The sequence below is a fragment of the Vicugna pacos genome, chromosome 19 (genome assembly GCF_048564905.1).
Source record: "Vicugna pacos chromosome 19, VicPac4, whole genome shotgun sequence".
Lineage (NCBI taxonomy): Eukaryota > Metazoa > Chordata > Mammalia > Artiodactyla > Camelidae > Vicugna > Vicugna pacos.
Window position 1 is genome coordinate 23,091,677 of NC_133005.1, and position 18,612 is coordinate 23,110,288.

Here is an 18,612-nt window from a genome sequence, read left to right on the forward strand (position 1 = left end):
CAAGGCTGTAGGTCCACATACCCCATGCAGTACTCCCGTTTTGTTTTCCTTCTGCCCACTGTCTCCACACATACCCCCAACACAAGCAGGCCTTCCCTCAAGAAACTGCCTCAGTCCTCTGAAACGCTCTTGGGCCACGTCAGTTTACGGAAAGCTTCTTGGGTGGAGTTAGGCTTCACGTGTTTGTGTGTGTGTGTGTGCAGGTCAAAGTGGTCAGTGTTGTCTCTGAATAATCTGTGTGACTGCACCCTCTAGGTGAAGAGTCACCTTTCCCCTCGGGACCGGAGGAGGACGCACGCACCCCTGGCGAGGAGGTACCATCTCGTTTTCTTGACTTACGTCGTCTTGTAGCACCTAGCCGTCGAGGGTCGCTAGTGCACATGAGCGGATGGATGCATCGCCCCTGCGTCCTAACGTTTGCGATTTCCCGTCGCGGTTCTTGACTCCCCTTTTGTAATCCAAGCTAACTAAGTCATTCTGTGCTTTCGGTCTCGCCAGGGCACAGTACACTTGTGTTAGTTCTCCACGCTCCCCTACGGAGAGCGGTGTCTGTGTCTCCATTCTTTGCTTGCACTGCTTTTCCCTGGTAGGTTAGTCCAAGTCACTGCATGTAGATAGCTCCCCGTGTCAGTTCGGTGAGGGTTCAGAGGTCTCCCGCTTCGCCTTGTCGTTTTGGCCCTCCTCGGTTTCGATGAGTGGACTGGTGCCTCAGTTTACTGAGTCTTGCCAGTGGGGTCTTCCCATTCCGTTCCCACCCAAGTGTGTTCCCGGTGTTCCGTGTGACTTCCCGTGCCGTTTCCCACCTCGTCCTTTGGCTCAAGCTGCCCCTCCTCGAGTCCCTCAGCCTGCCCCCTCTGCGCTCGGCCTGCCTTTGAAGACACGGTGCGGTCTTCCCAGCGTTCCCCGAGCCGAGCCCTGCCCCAGACTCTTCTGTCCTTTGTGCCCTGCCTGTCCGTTCGCGTCGGCTGTCGATAGGCTGCTGAATGGCCCTTTGCCGTGCTGATGGGTGTTCCCGTGTCCCTGCGTCTGGTAACAACACGGAGCAGAATGTCTCTTTCGTGTGTCTTCCCAGCTGTTGCCTGGGTGATGCCTGTGATTTGACACAGGCAGTGACTGGTTGCTGCCTCACCGAACTGACAGACTGAATGGCCAAGTGCAGGAGTCGGATGGTTTCTCAAGGTGGGTTGTGGGGTTCCTTTGCTTTGTTTTTACAGGAAGGGGTGCCCGAGCCCAAAGCAGAACGGGACGGCACCCGTGCTGAGACACTCGTCGCTGACGAAGGCGCTGCAGCCGAGACAACCGAAGACGAGACCCTGCCGTCTGTGCTTGCGGCAGAGCAACCTGATGAGTCCGGTAGGTTGGTGAACATCCACGGAGGTTGACTGTTCTCCTGTGTGTGCTTAAAGGCTACTGTGGGGCGGGGAAGGGTGTAGCTGATGGGTAGATGGGTGGCATGCTTCGGATGCAGGAGTTCCTGGGTCCCATGGCCAGGACCTCCTTTCAAAGGAAGAAGCCAAATGGCAATCTAAGATACCTCAAGGCTGTAGGTCCACATACCCCATGCAGTACTCCCGTTTTGTTTTCCTTCTGCCCACTGTCTCCACACATACCCCCAACACAAGCAGGCCTTCCCTCAAGAAACTGCCTCAGTCCTCTGAAACGCTCTTGGGCCACGTCAGTTTACGGAAAGCTTCTTGGGTGGAGTTAGGCTTCACGTGTTTGTGTGTGTGTGTGTGCAGGTCAAAGTGGTCAGTGTTGTCTCTGAATAATCTGTGTGACTGCACCCTCTAGGTGAAGAGTCACCTTTCCCCTCGGGACCGGAGGAGGACGCACGCACCCCTGGCGAGGAGGTACCATCTCGTTTTCTTGACTTACGTCGTCTTGTAGCACCTAGCCGTCGAGGGTCGCTAGTGCACATGAGCGGATGGATGCATCGCCCCTGCGTCCTAACGTTTGCGATTTCCCGTCGCGGTTCTTGACTCCCCTTTTGTAATCCAAGCTAACTAAGTCATTCTGTGCTTTCGGTCTCGCCAGGGCACAGTACACTTGTGTTAGTTCTCCACGCTCCCCTACGGAGAGCGGTGTCTGTGTCTCCATTCTTTGCTTGCACTGCTTTTCCCTGGTAGGTTAGTCCAAGTCACTGCATGTAGATAGCTCCCCGTGTCAGTTCGGTGAGGGTTCAGAGGTCTCCCGCTTCGCCTTGTCGTTTTGGCCCTCCTCGGTTTCGATGAGTGGACTGGTGCCTCAGTTTACTGAGTCTTGCCAGTGGGGTCTTCCCATTCCGTTCCCACCCAAGTGTGTTCCCGGTGTTCCGTGTGACTTCCCGTGCCGTTTCCCACCTCGTCCTTTGGCTCAAGCTGCCCCTCCTCGAGTCCCTCAGCCTGCCCCCTCTGCGCTCGGCCTGCCTTTGAAGACACGGTGCGGTCTTCCCAGCGTTCCCCGAGCCGAGCCCTGCCCCAGACTCTTCTGTCCTTTGTGCCCTGCCTGTCCGTTCGCGTCGGCTGTCGATAGGCTGCTGAATGGCCCTTTGCCGTGCTGATGGGTGTTCCCGTGTCCCTGCGTCTGGTAACAACACGGAGCAGAATGTCTCTTTCGTGTGTCTTCCCAGCTGTTGCCTGGGTGATGCCTGTGATTTGACACAGGCAGTGACTGGTTGCTGCCTCACCGAACTGACAGACTGAATGGCCAAGTGCAGGAGTCGGATGGTTTCTCAAGGTGGGTTGTGGGGTTCCTTTGCTTTGTTTTTACAGGAAGGGGTGCCCGAGCCCAAAGCAGAACGGGACGGCACCCGTGCTGAGACACTCGTCGCTGACGAAGGCGCTGCAGCCGAGACAACCGAAGACGAGACCCTGCCGTCTGTGCTTGCGGCAGAGCAACCTGATGAGTCCGGTAGGTTGGTGAACATCCACGGAGGTTGACTGTTCTCCTGTGTGTGCTTAAAGGCTACTGTGGGGCGGGGAAGGGTGTAGCTGATGGGTAGATGGGTGGCATGCTTCGGATGCAGGAGTTCCTGGGTCCCATGGCCAGGACCTCCTTTCAAAGGAAGAAGCCAAATGGCAATCTAAGATACCTCAAGGCTGTAGGTCCACATACCCCATGCAGTACTCCCGTTTTGTTTTCCTTCTGCCCACTGTCTCCACACATACCCCCAACACAAGCAGGCCTTCCCTCAAGAAACTGCCTCAGTCCTCTGAAACGCTCTTGGGCCACGTCAGTTTACGGAAAGCTTCTTGGGTGGAGTTAGGCTTCACGTGTTTGTGTGTGTGTGTGTGCAGGTCAAAGTGGTCAGTGTTGTCTCTGAATAATCTGTGTGACTGCACCCTCTAGGTGAAGAGTCACCTTTCCCCTCGGGACCGGAGGAGGACGCACGCACCCCTGGCGAGGAGGTACCATCTCGTTTTCTTGACTTACGTCGTCTTGTAGCACCTAGCCGTCGAGGGTCGCTAGTGCACATGAGCGGATGGATGCATCGCCCCTGCGTCCTAACGTTTGCGATTTCCCGTCGCGGTTCTTGACTCCCCTTTTGTAATCCAAGCTAACTAAGTCATTCTGTGCTTTCGGTCTCGCCAGGGCACAGTACACTTGTGTTAGTTCTCCACGCTCCCCTACGGAGAGCGGTGTCTGTGTCTCCATTCTTTGCTTGCACTGCTTTTCCCTGGTAGGTTAGTCCAAGTCACTGCATGTAGATAGCTCCCCGTGTCAGTTCGGTGAGGGTTCAGAGGTCTCCCGCTTCGCCTTGTCGTTTTGGCCCTCCTCGGTTTCGATGAGTGGACTGGTGCCTCAGTTTACTGAGTCTTGCCAGTGGGGTCTTCCCATTCCGTTCCCACCCAAGTGTGTTCCCGGTGTTCCGTGTGACTTCCCGTGCCGTTTCCCACCTCGTCCTTTGGCTCAAGCTGCCCCTCCTCGAGTCCCTCAGCCTGCCCCCTCTGCGCTCGGCCTGCCTTTGAAGACACGGTGCGGTCTTCCCAGCGTTCCCCGAGCCGAGCCCTGCCCCAGACTCTTCTGTCCTTTGTGCCCTGCCTGTCCGTTCGCGTCGGCTGTCGATAGGCTGCTGAATGGCCCTTTGCCGTGCTGATGGGTGTTCCCGTGTCCCTGCGTCTGGTAACAACACGGAGCAGAATGTCTCTTTCGTGTGTCTTCCCAGCTGTTGCCTGGGTGATGCCTGTGATTTGACACAGGCAGTGACTGGTTGCTGCCTCACCGAACTGACAGACTGAATGGCCAAGTGCAGGAGTCGGATGGTTTCTCAAGGTGGGTTGTGGGGTTCCTTTGCTTTGTTTTTACAGGAAGGGGTGCCCGAGCCCAAAGCAGAACGGGACGGCACCCGTGCTGAGACACTCGTCGCTGACGAAGGCGCTGCAGCCGAGACAACCGAAGACGAGACCCTGCCGTCTGTGCTTGCGGCAGAGCAACCTGATGAGTCCGGTAGGTTGGTGAACATCCACGGAGGTTGACTGTTCTCCTGTGTGTGCTTAAAGGCTACTGTGGGGCGGGGAAGGGTGTAGCTGATGGGTAGATGGGTGGCATGCTTCGGATGCAGGAGTTCCTGGGTCCCATGGCCAGGACCTCCTTTCAAAGGAAGAAGCCAAATGGCAATCTAAGATACCTCAAGGCTGTAGGTCCACATACCCCATGCAGTACTCCCGTTTTGTTTTCCTTCTGCCCACTGTCTCCACACATACCCCCAACACAAGCAGGCCTTCCCTCAAGAAACTGCCTCAGTCCTCTGAAACGCTCTTGGGCCACGTCAGTTTACGGAAAGCTTCTTGGGTGGAGTTAGGCTTCACGTGTTTGTGTGTGTGTGTGTGCAGGTCAAAGTGGTCAGTGTTGTCTCTGAATAATCTGTGTGACTGCACCCTCTAGGTGAAGAGTCACCTTTCCCCTCGGGACCGGAGGAGGACGCACGCACCCCTGGCGAGGAGGTACCATCTCGTTTTCTTGACTTACGTCGTCTTGTAGCACCTAGCCGTCGAGGGTCGCTAGTGCACATGAGCGGATGGATGCATCGCCCCTGCGTCCTAACGTTTGCGATTTCCCGTCGCGGTTCTTGACTCCCCTTTTGTAATCCAAGCTAACTAAGTCATTCTGTGCTTTCGGTCTCGCCAGGGCACAGTACACTTGTGTTAGTTCTCCACGCTCCCCTACGGAGAGCGGTGTCTGTGTCTCCATTCTTTGCTTGCACTGCTTTTCCCTGGTAGGTTAGTCCAAGTCACTGCATGTAGATAGCTCCCCGTGTCAGTTCGGTGAGGGTTCAGAGGTCTCCCGCTTCGCCTTGTCGTTTTGGCCCTCCTCGGTTTCGATGAGTGGACTGGTGCCTCAGTTTACTGAGTCTTGCCAGTGGGGTCTTCCCATTCCGTTCCCACCCAAGTGTGTTCCCGGTGTTCCGTGTGACTTCCCGTGCCGTTTCCCACCTCGTCCTTTGGCTCAAGCTGCCCCTCCTCGAGTCCCTCAGCCTGCCCCCTCTGCGCTCGGCCTGCCTTTGAAGACACGGTGCGGTCTTCCCAGCGTTCCCCGAGCCGAGCCCTGCCCCAGACTCTTCTGTCCTTTGTGCCCTGCCTGTCCGTTCGCGTCGGCTGTCGATAGGCTGCTGAATGGCCCTTTGCCGTGCTGATGGGTGTTCCCGTGTCCCTGCGTCTGGTAACAACACGGAGCAGAATGTCTCTTTCGTGTGTCTTCCCAGCTGTTGCCTGGGTGATGCCTGTGATTTGACACAGGCAGTGACTGGTTGCTGCCTCACCGAACTGACAGACTGAATGGCCAAGTGCAGGAGTCGGATGGTTTCTCAAGGTGGGTTGTGGGGTTCCTTTGCTTTGTTTTTACAGGAAGGGGTGCCCGAGCCCAAAGCAGAACGGGACGGCACCCGTGCTGAGACACTCGTCGCTGACGAAGGCGCTGCAGCCGAGACAACCGAAGACGAGACCCTGCCGTCTGTGCTTGCGGCAGAGCAACCTGATGAGTCCGGTAGGTTGGTGAACATCCACGGAGGTTGACTGTTCTCCTGTGTGTGCTTAAAGGCTACTGTGGGGCGGGGAAGGGTGTAGCTGATGGGTAGATGGGTGGCATGCTTCGGATGCAGGAGTTCCTGGGTCCCATGGCCAGGACCTCCTTTCAAAGGAAGAAGCCAAATGGCAATCTAAGATACCTCAAGGCTGTAGGTCCACATACCCCATGCAGTACTCCCGTTTTGTTTTCCTTCTGCCCACTGTCTCCACACATACCCCCAACACAAGCAGGCCTTCCCTCAAGAAACTGCCTCAGTCCTCTGAAACGCTCTTGGGCCACGTCAGTTTACGGAAAGCTTCTTGGGTGGAGTTAGGCTTCACGTGTTTGTGTGTGTGTGTGTGCAGGTCAAAGTGGTCAGTGTTGTCTCTGAATAATCTGTGTGACTGCACCCTCTAGGTGAAGAGTCACCTTTCCCCTCGGGACCGGAGGAGGACGCACGCACCCCTGGCGAGGAGGTACCATCTCGTTTTCTTGACTTACGTCGTCTTGTAGCACCTAGCCGTCGAGGGTCGCTAGTGCACATGAGCGGATGGATGCATCGCCCCTGCGTCCTAACGTTTGCGATTTCCCGTCGCGGTTCTTGACTCCCCTTTTGTAATCCAAGCTAACTAAGTCATTCTGTGCTTTCGGTCTCGCCAGGGCACAGTACACTTGTGTTAGTTCTCCACGCTCCCCTACGGAGAGCGGTGTCTGTGTCTCCATTCTTTGCTTGCACTGCTTTTCCCTGGTAGGTTAGTCCAAGTCACTGCATGTAGATAGCTCCCCGTGTCAGTTCGGTGAGGGTTCAGAGGTCTCCCGCTTCGCCTTGTCGTTTTGGCCCTCCTCGGTTTCGATGAGTGGACTGGTGCCTCAGTTTACTGAGTCTTGCCAGTGGGGTCTTCCCATTCCGTTCCCACCCAAGTGTGTTCCCGGTGTTCCGTGTGACTTCCCGTGCCGTTTCCCACCTCGTCCTTTGGCTCAAGCTGCCCCTCCTCGAGTCCCTCAGCCTGCCCCCTCTGCGCTCGGCCTGCCTTTGAAGACACGGTGCGGTCTTCCCAGCGTTCCCCGAGCCGAGCCCTGCCCCAGACTCTTCTGTCCTTTGTGCCCTGCCTGTCCGTTCGCGTCGGCTGTCGATAGGCTGCTGAATGGCCCTTTGCCGTGCTGATGGGTGTTCCCGTGTCCCTGCGTCTGGTAACAACACGGAGCAGAATGTCTCTTTCGTGTGTCTTCCCAGCTGTTGCCTGGGTGATGCCTGTGATTTGACACAGGCAGTGACTGGTTGCTGCCTCACCGAACTGACAGACTGAATGGCCAAGTGCAGGAGTCGGATGGTTTCTCAAGGTGGGTTGTGGGGTTCCTTTGCTTTGTTTTTACAGGAAGGGGTGCCCGAGCCCAAAGCAGAACGGGACGGCACCCGTGCTGAGACACTCGTCGCTGACGAAGGCGCTGCAGCCGAGACAACCGAAGACGAGACCCTGCCGTCTGTGCTTGCGGCAGAGCAACCTGATGAGTCCGGTAGGTTGGTGAACATCCACGGAGGTTGACTGTTCTCCTGTGTGTGCTTAAAGGCTACTGTGGGGCGGGGAAGGGTGTAGCTGATGGGTAGATGGGTGGCATGCTTCGGATGCAGGAGTTCCTGGGTCCCATGGCCAGGACCTCCTTTCAAAGGAAGAAGCCAAATGGCAATCTAAGATACCTCAAGGCTGTAGGTCCACATACCCCATGCAGTACTCCCGTTTTGTTTTCCTTCTGCCCACTGTCTCCACACATACCCCCAACACAAGCAGGCCTTCCCTCAAGAAACTGCCTCAGTCCTCTGAAACGCTCTTGGGCCACGTCAGTTTACGGAAAGCTTCTTGGGTGGAGTTAGGCTTCACGTGTTTGTGTGTGTGTGTGTGCAGGTCAAAGTGGTCAGTGTTGTCTCTGAATAATCTGTGTGACTGCACCCTCTAGGTGAAGAGTCACCTTTCCCCTCGGGACCGGAGGAGGACGCACGCACCCCTGGCGAGGAGGTACCATCTCGTTTTCTTGACTTACGTCGTCTTGTAGCACCTAGCCGTCGAGGGTCGCTAGTGCACATGAGCGGATGGATGCATCGCCCCTGCGTCCTAACGTTTGCGATTTCCCGTCGCGGTTCTTGACTCCCCTTTTGTAATCCAAGCTAACTAAGTCATTCTGTGCTTTCGGTCTCGCCAGGGCACAGTACACTTGTGTTAGTTCTCCACGCTCCCCTACGGAGAGCGGTGTCTGTGTCTCCATTCTTTGCTTGCACTGCTTTTCCCTGGTAGGTTAGTCCAAGTCACTGCATGTAGATAGCTCCCCGTGCCAGTTCGCTGAGGTTTCAGAGGTCTCCCGCTTCGCCTTGTCGTTTTGGCCCTCCTCGGTTTCGATGAGTGGACTGGTGCCTCAGTTTACTGAGTCTTGCCAGTGGGGTCTTCCCATTCCGTTCCCACCCAAGTGTGTTCCCGGTGTTCCGTGTGACTTCCCGTGCCGTTTCCCACCTCGTCCTTTGGCTCAAGCTGCCCCTCCTCGAGTCCCTCAGCCTGCCCCCTCTGCGCTCGGCCTGCCTTTGAAGACACGGTGCGGTCTTCCCAGCGTTCCCCGAGCCGAGCCCTGCCCCAGACTCTTCTGTCCTTTGTGCCCTGCCTGTCCGTTCGCGTCGGCTGTCGATAGGCTGCTGAATGGCCCTTTGCCGTGCTGATGGGTGTTCCCGTGTCCCTGCGTCTGGTAACAACACGGAGCAGAATGTCTCTTTCGTGTGTCTTCCCAGCTGTTGCCTGGGTGATGCCTGTGATTTGACACAGGCAGTGACTGGTTGCTGCCTCACCGAACTGACAGACTGAATGGCCAAGTGCAGGAGTCGGATGGTTTCTCAAGGTGGGTTGTGGGGTTCCTTTGCTTTGTTTTTACAGGAAGGGGTGCCCGAGCCCAAAGCAGAACGGGACGGCACCCGTGCTGAGACACTCGTCGCTGACGAAGGCGCTCCAGGCGAGACAACCGAAGACGAGACCCTGCCGTCTGTGCTTGCGGCAGAGCAACCTAATGAGTCCGGTAGGTTGGTGTACATCCCTGGAGGTTGACTTTTCTTCCGTCTCTTCTTAAACGCCAGTGTGGGGCCAGGAAGGGGGTAGCTGTTGGGTAGATGGATGACTTGCTTAGGCCGCAGGAGTTCCTGGGCTCCAACGCCAGGACCTCTGTCGAAAGAAAGAAGCTACGTGTGAACCTAAAGTACCTCAAGACTGTAGGTCTATATACCACCTGCAGTACTGCTTGCTTTCGTTTTGCCTGCTGTCTTCCCACACATCGCAAACACGACCTGGTTTTCCCTCAAGAAAATTCTTCAGTCCTCTGAATTTCCTTTTGGCCACGTTAGTTTACAGAAAGATTCTTGAATGGGTTAGACTTCACGGGTTTGGGTACAATTCAAAGTGGTCAGTGTTGCCGCTAACATCTGTGTGCCTGCACCCTCTAGGTGACACATCGGAGCAAGAGGAAGACACGGAGTCCCCTGACGAGGAGGTACCGTCTCCTTTTTTCTGTTTTTCTTCTTCTTTTACTACCTAACCGTCGAGGGTCATTAATACGTAAGCGGTTGGACACGTCGCCCCTGCGTCCTGACGTTTGCATTTTCCCGTCACCATTCTTGCCTAATATTTTCTAATCCACAACTGCTAAAGTCGTTCTGGGCTTTCGGTCCCGCGAGCGCACAGTACACTTGCGTGAGTTTTCCACGCTCGCCTACGGAAAGCGGTGTCTGTATCTGAGTTCTTTGCCTCCAGTACTTTTCCCCGGTTGGTTAGGCCACGTGACTGAATGTAGATGGTTCCCTGTGCGAGTTCGGTGAGGTTTAAGATGTCTCCTGTTTTGTCTTGTGTTTTCGGCACTCCTCGTTTTGGATGAGTCGACTGTTGTCTCTTATCGAAGTTTGCCAGTGGGGCCTTCCCGTTCCCTTCCCGCTCTGTGTGTTCAGGATTTCCGTGTGACTTCTCATGCCGTTTCCCACCTCGTCCTTCGGCTCAAGCTGCCCTTCCTGGAATCCCTCATCCTGTCCCCTGTGCGCTCGGCCTGTCTTCGAAGACATTGCCTGGACTTCCCAGCGTTCCCCGAGCCGGGACCCGCCCCAAAGTCTTCTCTCCTTTTTGCCCTGCCTGTCCTTTCCCTTCGGCTGTAGAGCTGCTGAATGGTCCTTTTGTGTGCTGATTGGTGTTCACGGGTCCCTGCCTCTGGTAACAGTAAAGGGCAGGCTCTGTCCTTCGTGTGTATTCCCAGCTTTTACCAGTATAATGCGTGTGAATTGATAGACACCTTACATAGCTCCTGCCTCGCTGACTGATAGACTGAATGGCCCTGTGCATGAGTAGGATGGTTCCTCAGGGTTGGGCTTGTGTCATTATCTTGTGTTTTTACAGGAAGTTTCAACGCAGCGGAAAAATGCAGTAGAATATGTTACTCAATTCCTTGACGATGCTCCTGAGGATCCAATTGTGCAGGAGGAAATCGCATTTTATGAAGGAATTTTAATGTTTATATTACTGTTCTCCAGCGTCGTTTTGATTTTTATTGTATTATATAAACCAACCATTGATGAGTTGTGGCGGGTGTAAATGGTATATCCTGCGTTGTATCCATTTGTCGATTGTTTCCCCCTCGATTCATTAAACCCGTCTTTCTGGCTCAAAAATGTGTGATTTGTATTTGTATAGATTCTGTTTGGATTCTTAACCTATGTTTTCTCTTATTTCAGAAGTATTTGTCATACTGTTTCGATGGGTTTTTTTTTTATAAATGGATGTTTTAATTTTTACAGTGATTCCGGCAAAAATATTTGCTTAAAAGGAATAGTGTTTTTGTTTTTGTTATTTTTTCTATTTTCATCTCTTGAAATTTAAAACATGTGCTTGCTTCCTTTGAAATTTTATGTTTTCAAGTAGAGCTGCAGGGACATTTCAGGAGAATGAACCCTATGGTAAGCAATATGAGATATGTTACGTTCTTATAGCATCAGTTGATGCAGTCGTGCTCTATTCAGGGCCAACCCTGATGATAGGAATGGATTCTATTCCTCAAACTACATGAGCAGTATGCACTGTTTCCTGTTTTAAAATGTGTCTACCCACCCCATCCCGCATCTCAAGTGTTTTCTCACCCTTTATGCGCTGTTCTTTACTCAGTTGAATTGTCCTTGGGGCCGCACTGCAGATTTCCAGGGGCCATTCTGTGGTCCGCTCCCTCCTCACCAGCCCTCTCTCGTCTCATCTCTTACCTGTGTTGGTTTCGTCTGACTCTCTACTTTGTCACCTCGAGTGAGGGCGTCTGGTGGACCCTCCTACCTCTGTTCCCTGTCCCTGTGTCACAGCCTTGATATTCTCCCAAGGCCGTGCACTGGGGCATCCATTAGACTCACTTCATGTGTGTTTAGGGATCACTGTCCTTCAGTGCCTGAAGTCCTGTGTGTTGAAGATTGTTTTTTCATGTATTTTGTCTGTTTTGGTTTTGCTTATTTCAAGGAGGCAGGCCCGTCAGTGCCTGTTCCTCCGTCTTGGCTGGAAGCCGCCTGCGGGAGGTCTTGGGCTCGCGCTCTAGGTGGTCTGCTTCCTCTTGGGCTTAACTGCTTCCTGCTCATCCTTCATTCCCAGTGTGACCATCTCTTCGCTGGGGAATCTTCCCCGGGCCCAGTCTAGGCCAAGCCCTGTTACATTGTCATAGAGCTCTCTTTTTCTTATAGTAGCCATCTGAATTTGTAATTATTTTACTTGTAATTCTGTTCTACTAGACTGTACACTAAAGAGGAGCCGGGGTCTTGTCTGTTTTATCTTCAGAGCTTAGTAGAATGTCTTCCACATTATAGATGCTCAGTATGTACAATTGTTCAGTCTATGGATGAGTGAATGTGAAGGTACACAGTCCTTTACACACAAAAGTTACTCATGTCTTTATTTCTACTTTTTTTCCTCCTAATGCAGATTATGGTAGCTTAGTGAAAATTCAGTATGCAATTCTTTTATAAAGAAGATGAATAGAATTTTAAAAAACAGTGTGAACTACTTACAGGGAAAATTCAAAGATTGGAAAAGAAGCTTAATAGGCTATGAAAGGAGCTGTCAGAAACAAAAGGAATGAAATCACAGAATACAAAAAAGTGGAGTGGGAACGAGAGCTCTGTAGTTGAGGCACTGAATTTCTTGTTTCTAAACATTTGAACTCTTTATATCTACTTTAATACTACAGATCTGTAGAAGTTTTATAATTGCTAACTTGGGATTTTACATTAAAGAAAATTTCATTAGTATTGTGGAGTATGAAATTCTTGGAAGTAATACAGCAAGATAAATATACATACACACACACACACACACACACACACACACACACACACACACACACACATATATATATACACACACTATATCTTTAAAAGATCTTTGATCCATATTTGTCACTTGTTCTCCAGAAAGTTTATGTTATTTTACATTCCCACTTGTAGAATTAGAAAAATGGCCATTTTTCTCAAGACAAAGTTGAAACAGCATGCAATTTTATTCTTAACATCTGAATGGGTGGAATAAAAAGTAAAATGAAAAGTGATTGTTGACTAGTTTGTTCAGCATCCCTCTCATACAGAGAGAAAATTAGTACAAGGGTCTTTACCGAAAGCACCGATTACTCTTTATTGTTTAATTAATGAACATGAATCCTGTCTTGTTCCAGAAGTGATTCTAAAAGGATTTATTAAATAGATAATAATCAACAAGGTAAGTTTAAAGTGTTGTGAAAGAAGAAACATAAAACTTGGAGGGGAAAAGGGTATATATAGCTCAGTGGTAGAGTGTGTGCCTCGCATGCATAATGTCCTGGGTTCAATCCCCAATACCTCCCTGAAAAAGTAGAAATAGAAATAAAGCTAATTACCTCCCCCCACCAAAAAGAAAAAAACCTAAGAAAAAAATGTAGGGCAACAGGGAGTAGACTCCCCAGCGTAGCCTTGGAGGATAGTAATTTGCAGATCTGTGCTCTGTAAAAGACATCTGCAGGTGCTACCTTACACCTGGGTGCCAGTCACCCAGCAGGGGCACAGGAGGAATCTCTTTGGATGCCCATCTGGAGGAAGTCACGACATCACAGGCTTTTGCACACCTCCCCCTACCATGTGCCCAGTGCCCTAGGAGGCTGAAATGGGACAGTCTAGGGCCCCTCTTCAGGCTCACTTACAGGTGGGAGCCATTCAGTCCAGCCCTGCCTGGAAACCTCCGTCCAAAGGCTAGGGGAAGCGCCAGGCCCCTGTTCTCTCAAACCACCGCTTTCTGTCATGGGATCCATGTGCCTGTGGGAGTTAGCACCCACAAGTCTGAAACTTGAACACAAGGGTTCTCACCCAGCTGGTCACCATGCACCGTGCTCCTGACAATGGCTGGAGACTACAAATCCAACCTCTCCTGCAGTCACCAGCTCCCAAACACTCCCCTGCGTCCCCTCACTCCACCCGCAGCACCCTCGTCACCCCTCCACTGTGGTGAACCTGACTCCAAAGCTGGTCCGCAGGACTGGAACCATCCCGGGCGTATGGTCGGTGCTCAGAGACGTGGAGCATGATGGACTTGCTCACCTGTCCTGTCATCGGTGAGGCGCTCGGCGCCGGAGGGCCAGCCTTGTGCTGGGCTGGGCACCTGGAGAGGGAGCCCATCGCTGTCCCCAGGGCCTCTTGAAGGGAAGACACCCTGGGCCCCGAGCTGAGCACACAGGTGCAGGGAGGCCGTGGCCTGTGGGGGAGGGAGGGCACAGCCAGGATGCCAGGCCTGGAGGGGGAGGAGTGTGTGGGCCAGGCACTGCCTGAGCAAAGGCAGGAGGTGGGAATCATCTGAGGGATGGGGTTTTGTTGGGGGAAGGCCCCAGTGATGGAGGAAGGCCAGTGACGGCCGGACAGGTGGGGCTGTTGTTTCCCGTGGTCCTCCCCCTCCACCCCACACCTCAGGCAGCCCCCGTGCAGACCTGGACCCAGGCTGCGGGTGCTGGGTGAAGCGAGCAGCGTCTGCCTGCAGTGGGTGGGCCTGGAATGAAGGGGATCAGAGACGGGACCTCCACCCTGTCCGGGCCTCCCAGGCCGGTCTGCCACTTGGGACTCCCCGGTCAGGGCCAGACATAGCCCACTGGGGTTTTCAGGAGCAGCTTGGCTGGGGCCTAGTGGGGCTGAGGGCCTTCAGGAGGTCGGCAGGGCCCCTCCCTGCAGCGGGAGGGTGGGAGGAAGGACTGCAGATGCCACCAGCTTTCTCAGCTCTGGCTCCTCCCCAGACGTGCTGTGTCCCCCTCTGCCCCTTCCCCACACCCAGCACCTTCCTTCCTAGATCCCCTTATAGCCCCCAGTGCTGTGAGGGGGATCTGCATCTGTCCCTGTTACAGAACAGAGATGGGGGAAGGAGGTGGGCACCATTCCCTTTGGCCACAGCCCTGATGGCAGAACTCACCTCTGGCAACTTCTAGGACTGGGTCTAGGCCTGGGTTCTCACAGGAGCTGGGGGACCCCTGGTGGGGTGGCCTGTGTCATCTGAGGGCTTGGAAGGAACCAGGAAGTTGTCCAGGCCCTGGGCCTCGTGGGCAGGCTGGCATCGGGCATCCACGTGACTGGGTGGCCCCAGATGCCCTGCACCTGCTCCGAGCCACAAGCACCCCCATGTGATGGTCCTGGACTTTTGGGCCCACTCTCAGGCTCCTTGTCACAAAAGCTCTCTCCGTCTGTGTCTCCCTCTCTCTGTCTCTGTTGTCTCTTGCCTACCACCACCCTCCCCAGTCCTCAGCATCCACAAGCTCTCGGTCAGTAGAGCCACAGACATCAGCTTCTCCATGAGGGCTGGTGGGCCATGGGCAACTGGGCCAATGTGCCAGAGGACAGGGTCACTGTGTCCAACAGCGTCTTCTCCATGGGGCTGGCAGGTGAGGGGCCTCGGAGTGTGGGAGGAGACCCCCCCAGGGTGGAAGGCCCACCTGCCTGGGATGTATCTTCTTGAGTCTGGCCTGCTGCTTTAAAGGCTAGGGCAGCATCCATTTCTTCTCAGTGTTCCTGAGGTTGCCCCCTCCTCCAGGAAGCCCTCCCTGCTCTCCCTGTGTTGAGAGGCTCCCAGCCAACCTTGGCTGAATGGACCAGTGGACGGCCTTATTGCAGGGAGGGCAAGTATCTAGCCTGGAGTCGCACAGCATGTGACTCTGGTTCCCAGGAAGAGAAACTATCCCCTCAAGGGTCCCTCAGGGCAACCCTCCCGGCTCAGCTGCAGACTGCATCTGTGGTGGGGGTGGATGTGACCACGGAGCCGGGGCCTCCTTCAGGGGACATGCGCTTCCCTCCCCAGAGCAGGATCGTGGCCTGGGGGCGGGCTGGGAGGAGGGCGACCGGTGGTGCTCTCTTCCAGAGGCTGATGACTCGTCTGTGCTTGTGATGAGCACCGAGCCCTACAGGAACCTGGGCAGCTTCGCGGCCCTGCAGAGGTGGGCGCGGTGGGCACGTGGGGTCGGGGAAGGCCAGGCCGGGGGAGCTGGGGTCTCGTGCAGGGGGGCTCCTGACCCTGACACGGCCCGCTGGCTCCGCCCAGGAACACGACCGCCCTGAACTCCAAGGTCATCTCCATGACCGTGAAGCCCCCGCCCCACTCCTGTTCACACCCTCGGAGATCAAGTTCACTCACATGGACAGCGTGAGTGCCCTCCGGGCGCACGTCTGTGTACACGTGTGCCCTCCGCCTGACCCCACGTGTGGTGAGTGTGCTCGGCCATCTCGGCCTCACATCAGCCTTCAGACAGAGCTGCTTTTACCCTTGGGTGATGGGTGGAGGCCACTGAGGCTGGCAGGGGACTTGCCCAGGGTCACATAGCAAGGTCGTGTGGGGGCCAACAAGCAACCCACATCCGAGGCCACTGCACCCCTGGCCCCGTCAGCCGGGCCGTTCCCTTGGGGAAGAGAGAACCATCCTCTGCTGAGAAATGAGTCTGCCCCACCTTCAGGCCCTCCATGTCCTGCTCCTGGGGGCAGCGGGCGCCAGGATGCCCTTTGGACCAGCCGAAGACAGGAGCTGCCCACTTACCCAGCTGGGACAGGGCAGTGGCAGGCCTCGATCCACAGGACAGGTTGTGGGAAGACTCGGTTCTGCCCTCTCCCTGTGTGTGGCCTTGGGCCTTGCTCAGCCTCCCTGTGCCTTGGCTCCCTCCCTCAGCAAGTGGGAACCCCCGCTGTTGTCACACCATGGCCTGCAGGACAAAGACATTTGCTGAGGCCCTCCCCCCAGATGCTTTCCAGAGGCTGAACCTCTCTGTCCCCACTAACTGCCTGCCTGAAATGCTGCAACGAGGCCTTGGATAAATGCCTCAGAGGCCCCTCCAAGGCTTGGGCCAGGGTATACCCATGTCAAGCCCCAGGCCACAAAGCGGTGGCGGAGGTTGACAAGTCGAGTGCATCCCAGGCCTGGGCGATCAGAGCTAGGATAGGGTGAGGGCGTGCGAGGGGGCCCTTGATCCCACCTGCCCCCTCGGGCAGGACTCTAGGATGAGGGGTCAGGACCTGGTCTTCACTGAGGGGATCCCTCTGACTCACGGGAGGCAGGTGCAATCAGGGTGAGCTGGGGGGAGTCCTGTGTGATGTCTGGGCCAAGATGGAGTCAGAGGAGAGACAGGGTAATGGAGATCCCTGGGTCTCCAGCTTGGGCAAGTAGGTGATGGGTGGCGAGGCCCCTTGCTGAGCAGTGGGGAGCAGACGTGTGCACGTGTGTGTGCAAGCACATATCTGTAGGTGCATGTGTCTCTGTATGCACATGCTATGTCTGCACACGTGCACACGTGAACCACACCTGTACAAGTCTCAGGGCAGGAGGAGACCTGGGCTCAGCATGTGCTACCTGGGACATACGGGGCAGTGGGACAGGGACAGGGACTGGAAGAGGAGGGCTTGCCTGCCGAGGACCATTTAGGGAGAGGCCAATGGCCAGGACAGAGCCCCAAGGAGCCGAAGGCAGGGCCTCAGAGAAGGAGGGCCAGGCCAGCAGATGGCTGGGTGCGCACCTGGCACGGGGGACCTCTGGCAACTCCCACAGCATCTGAACTGTGGCTTCCTCTGTGCTGGGCTCCCTCGAGCTGGCTCCCCCTTTGCCCTTAGCAGTGTGGGGCCTATAAGGGGCCACCAAGCACCCTGGTGTCATACTCTGCTGGGGTCAAACTGCCAGCCTGCTGACCAAAGGTGAGGGGTGGAAGAGGCTTGTGGGCTCTGACCCAGGGCCAGGGCTCAGCGTGGTCACTGGGCAGTTCTCTCCAGAAGTGCTCACTGGGTGCTCACTGTCTCCCCTAAGCCACAGGGCCCCTCTCTGGCCCTTGGTTTCCCATACACCAGCCTGGGTCACTGCAGGGCCCATCACCCACTGTCCCTCTTGGGTTCCCAAGCCCTGCCACTCAGGTCCCTGCCTCTCCCATCACACCCTCAGGACCAAAATGCCCTGCTGCCAGGAGGCTCTCCAGGGGTCCAGCCCCCATCACTTTGGTCAAATTCTTCCCCGAACCTGCCACACGGCCTCCCAGAGCCTGCAGGTTGTCCTCAGGGTGAGGGGTGGGGGACCTCAGAGAGATGGCCATGCCAGGCGGGGACAAGGAGCTGGAGCCACAGCGACGAGGGACGGAGACGATGACTGGTTTATTTACTGCACACCAGGACCGGTCTCTGGTCTCATGGGACTCCCATGGGGTAGGAGCCATATAGGCCCCACGCTGCAGCTGGCAAGGTCCCCATCAGAAGAGAGACCCCACCCCCACCTCCCACCGTCCCGGATGTACCCACGAGTGTGTGAACCATCCATGATCCCTGCCTGCGATCAGAAGCCCCAGTGCCTTGGTTTCCCTGCCGGACAACTAGGGCATGGGCTGGACACTGGTACCTAAGGCTCCAGGATTTTCCAGCCTCACCTCAGCCTTTTGGATCCTCCCCAGGCCTAGCCCAGCACACAGATAGGACCAGGTCCTGCCTCCGTACCCTCCCCATCCACCCCAAGCCGCCAATGGCATCCCCAGACACCAGCCACAAAAGACACTGCTGTCCTGCTGGCCATGTGAACAGTGCCCACCTGTGTGTCTGGGAACGGCTGCACTGGGGAGGGAGGGCAGGTGGGCACTTACGGCACTGAGGGATGCCCCAGGGACTGGTGGTGTGCAGGGCTGGGAGAGCCAACAGGAGGGGGCCCCTGACCACCCTGCCCACTGAAGCCTGCCGTCCCTGCTTGGGGGGCCCCAGGGGCCTCCACATATGCCCCCTGGGCCATAGCAGGTGAGGCAGCTCGTCACTTGGAGACAGAGGCAGCCCTGGCGGGAGACCCCATCGCAGAGCCAGGACAACCTGTCTGCGCCTTCTAAGGGGCTTGGGGTGGCGAGGAGGGGCTGGGGAGCCCAGGCAGGCCTCCCTTAATGAGCACAGAGCCAGGTGGGGTGGTAGACTAGCCTTCCCCGCAGACCCACGGCCACCATCTGCCCCCACTCACAGCCTGTGCCAGCCAACCAGCCCCCCAGTCCCCCGGCTGACTGTGGGGCACCCCAGGCCTGCCATAAGGAGGCCCCTGGCCATAGTCCACTCACTGCAGAGAGGTGGGGGCAGACCAGCGAGGTATCCCCACT

At 55.6% G+C, this 18,612-nt stretch overlaps 1 protein-coding gene across 1 annotated transcript in view; it reads left to right on the forward strand.

Annotated features, from left to right (window-relative positions):
• The window catches only part of LOC140687509 (uncharacterized), a 92,579-nt gene extending 83,517 nt beyond the window's left edge, over nucleotides 1-9,062 (forward strand). The window contains exons 98-109 of the mRNA XM_072944640.1: nucleotides 256-314; nucleotides 1,215-1,353; nucleotides 1,792-1,850; nucleotides 2,751-2,889; nucleotides 3,328-3,386; nucleotides 4,287-4,425; nucleotides 4,864-4,922; nucleotides 5,823-5,961; nucleotides 6,400-6,458; nucleotides 7,359-7,497; nucleotides 7,936-7,994; nucleotides 8,895-9,062. Of these exons, the coding sequence (XP_072800741.1) occupies nucleotides 256-314; nucleotides 1,215-1,353; nucleotides 1,792-1,850; nucleotides 2,751-2,889; nucleotides 3,328-3,386; nucleotides 4,287-4,425; nucleotides 4,864-4,922; nucleotides 5,823-5,961; nucleotides 6,400-6,458; nucleotides 7,359-7,497; nucleotides 7,936-7,994; nucleotides 8,895-9,062 (1,217 nt within the window). The remainder of the gene's footprint in view (nucleotides 1-255; nucleotides 315-1,214; nucleotides 1,354-1,791; nucleotides 1,851-2,750; nucleotides 2,890-3,327; nucleotides 3,387-4,286; nucleotides 4,426-4,863; nucleotides 4,923-5,822; nucleotides 5,962-6,399; nucleotides 6,459-7,358; nucleotides 7,498-7,935; nucleotides 7,995-8,894) is intronic.
• The last annotated feature ends 9,550 nt before the right edge of the window (nucleotides 9,063-18,612 follow it).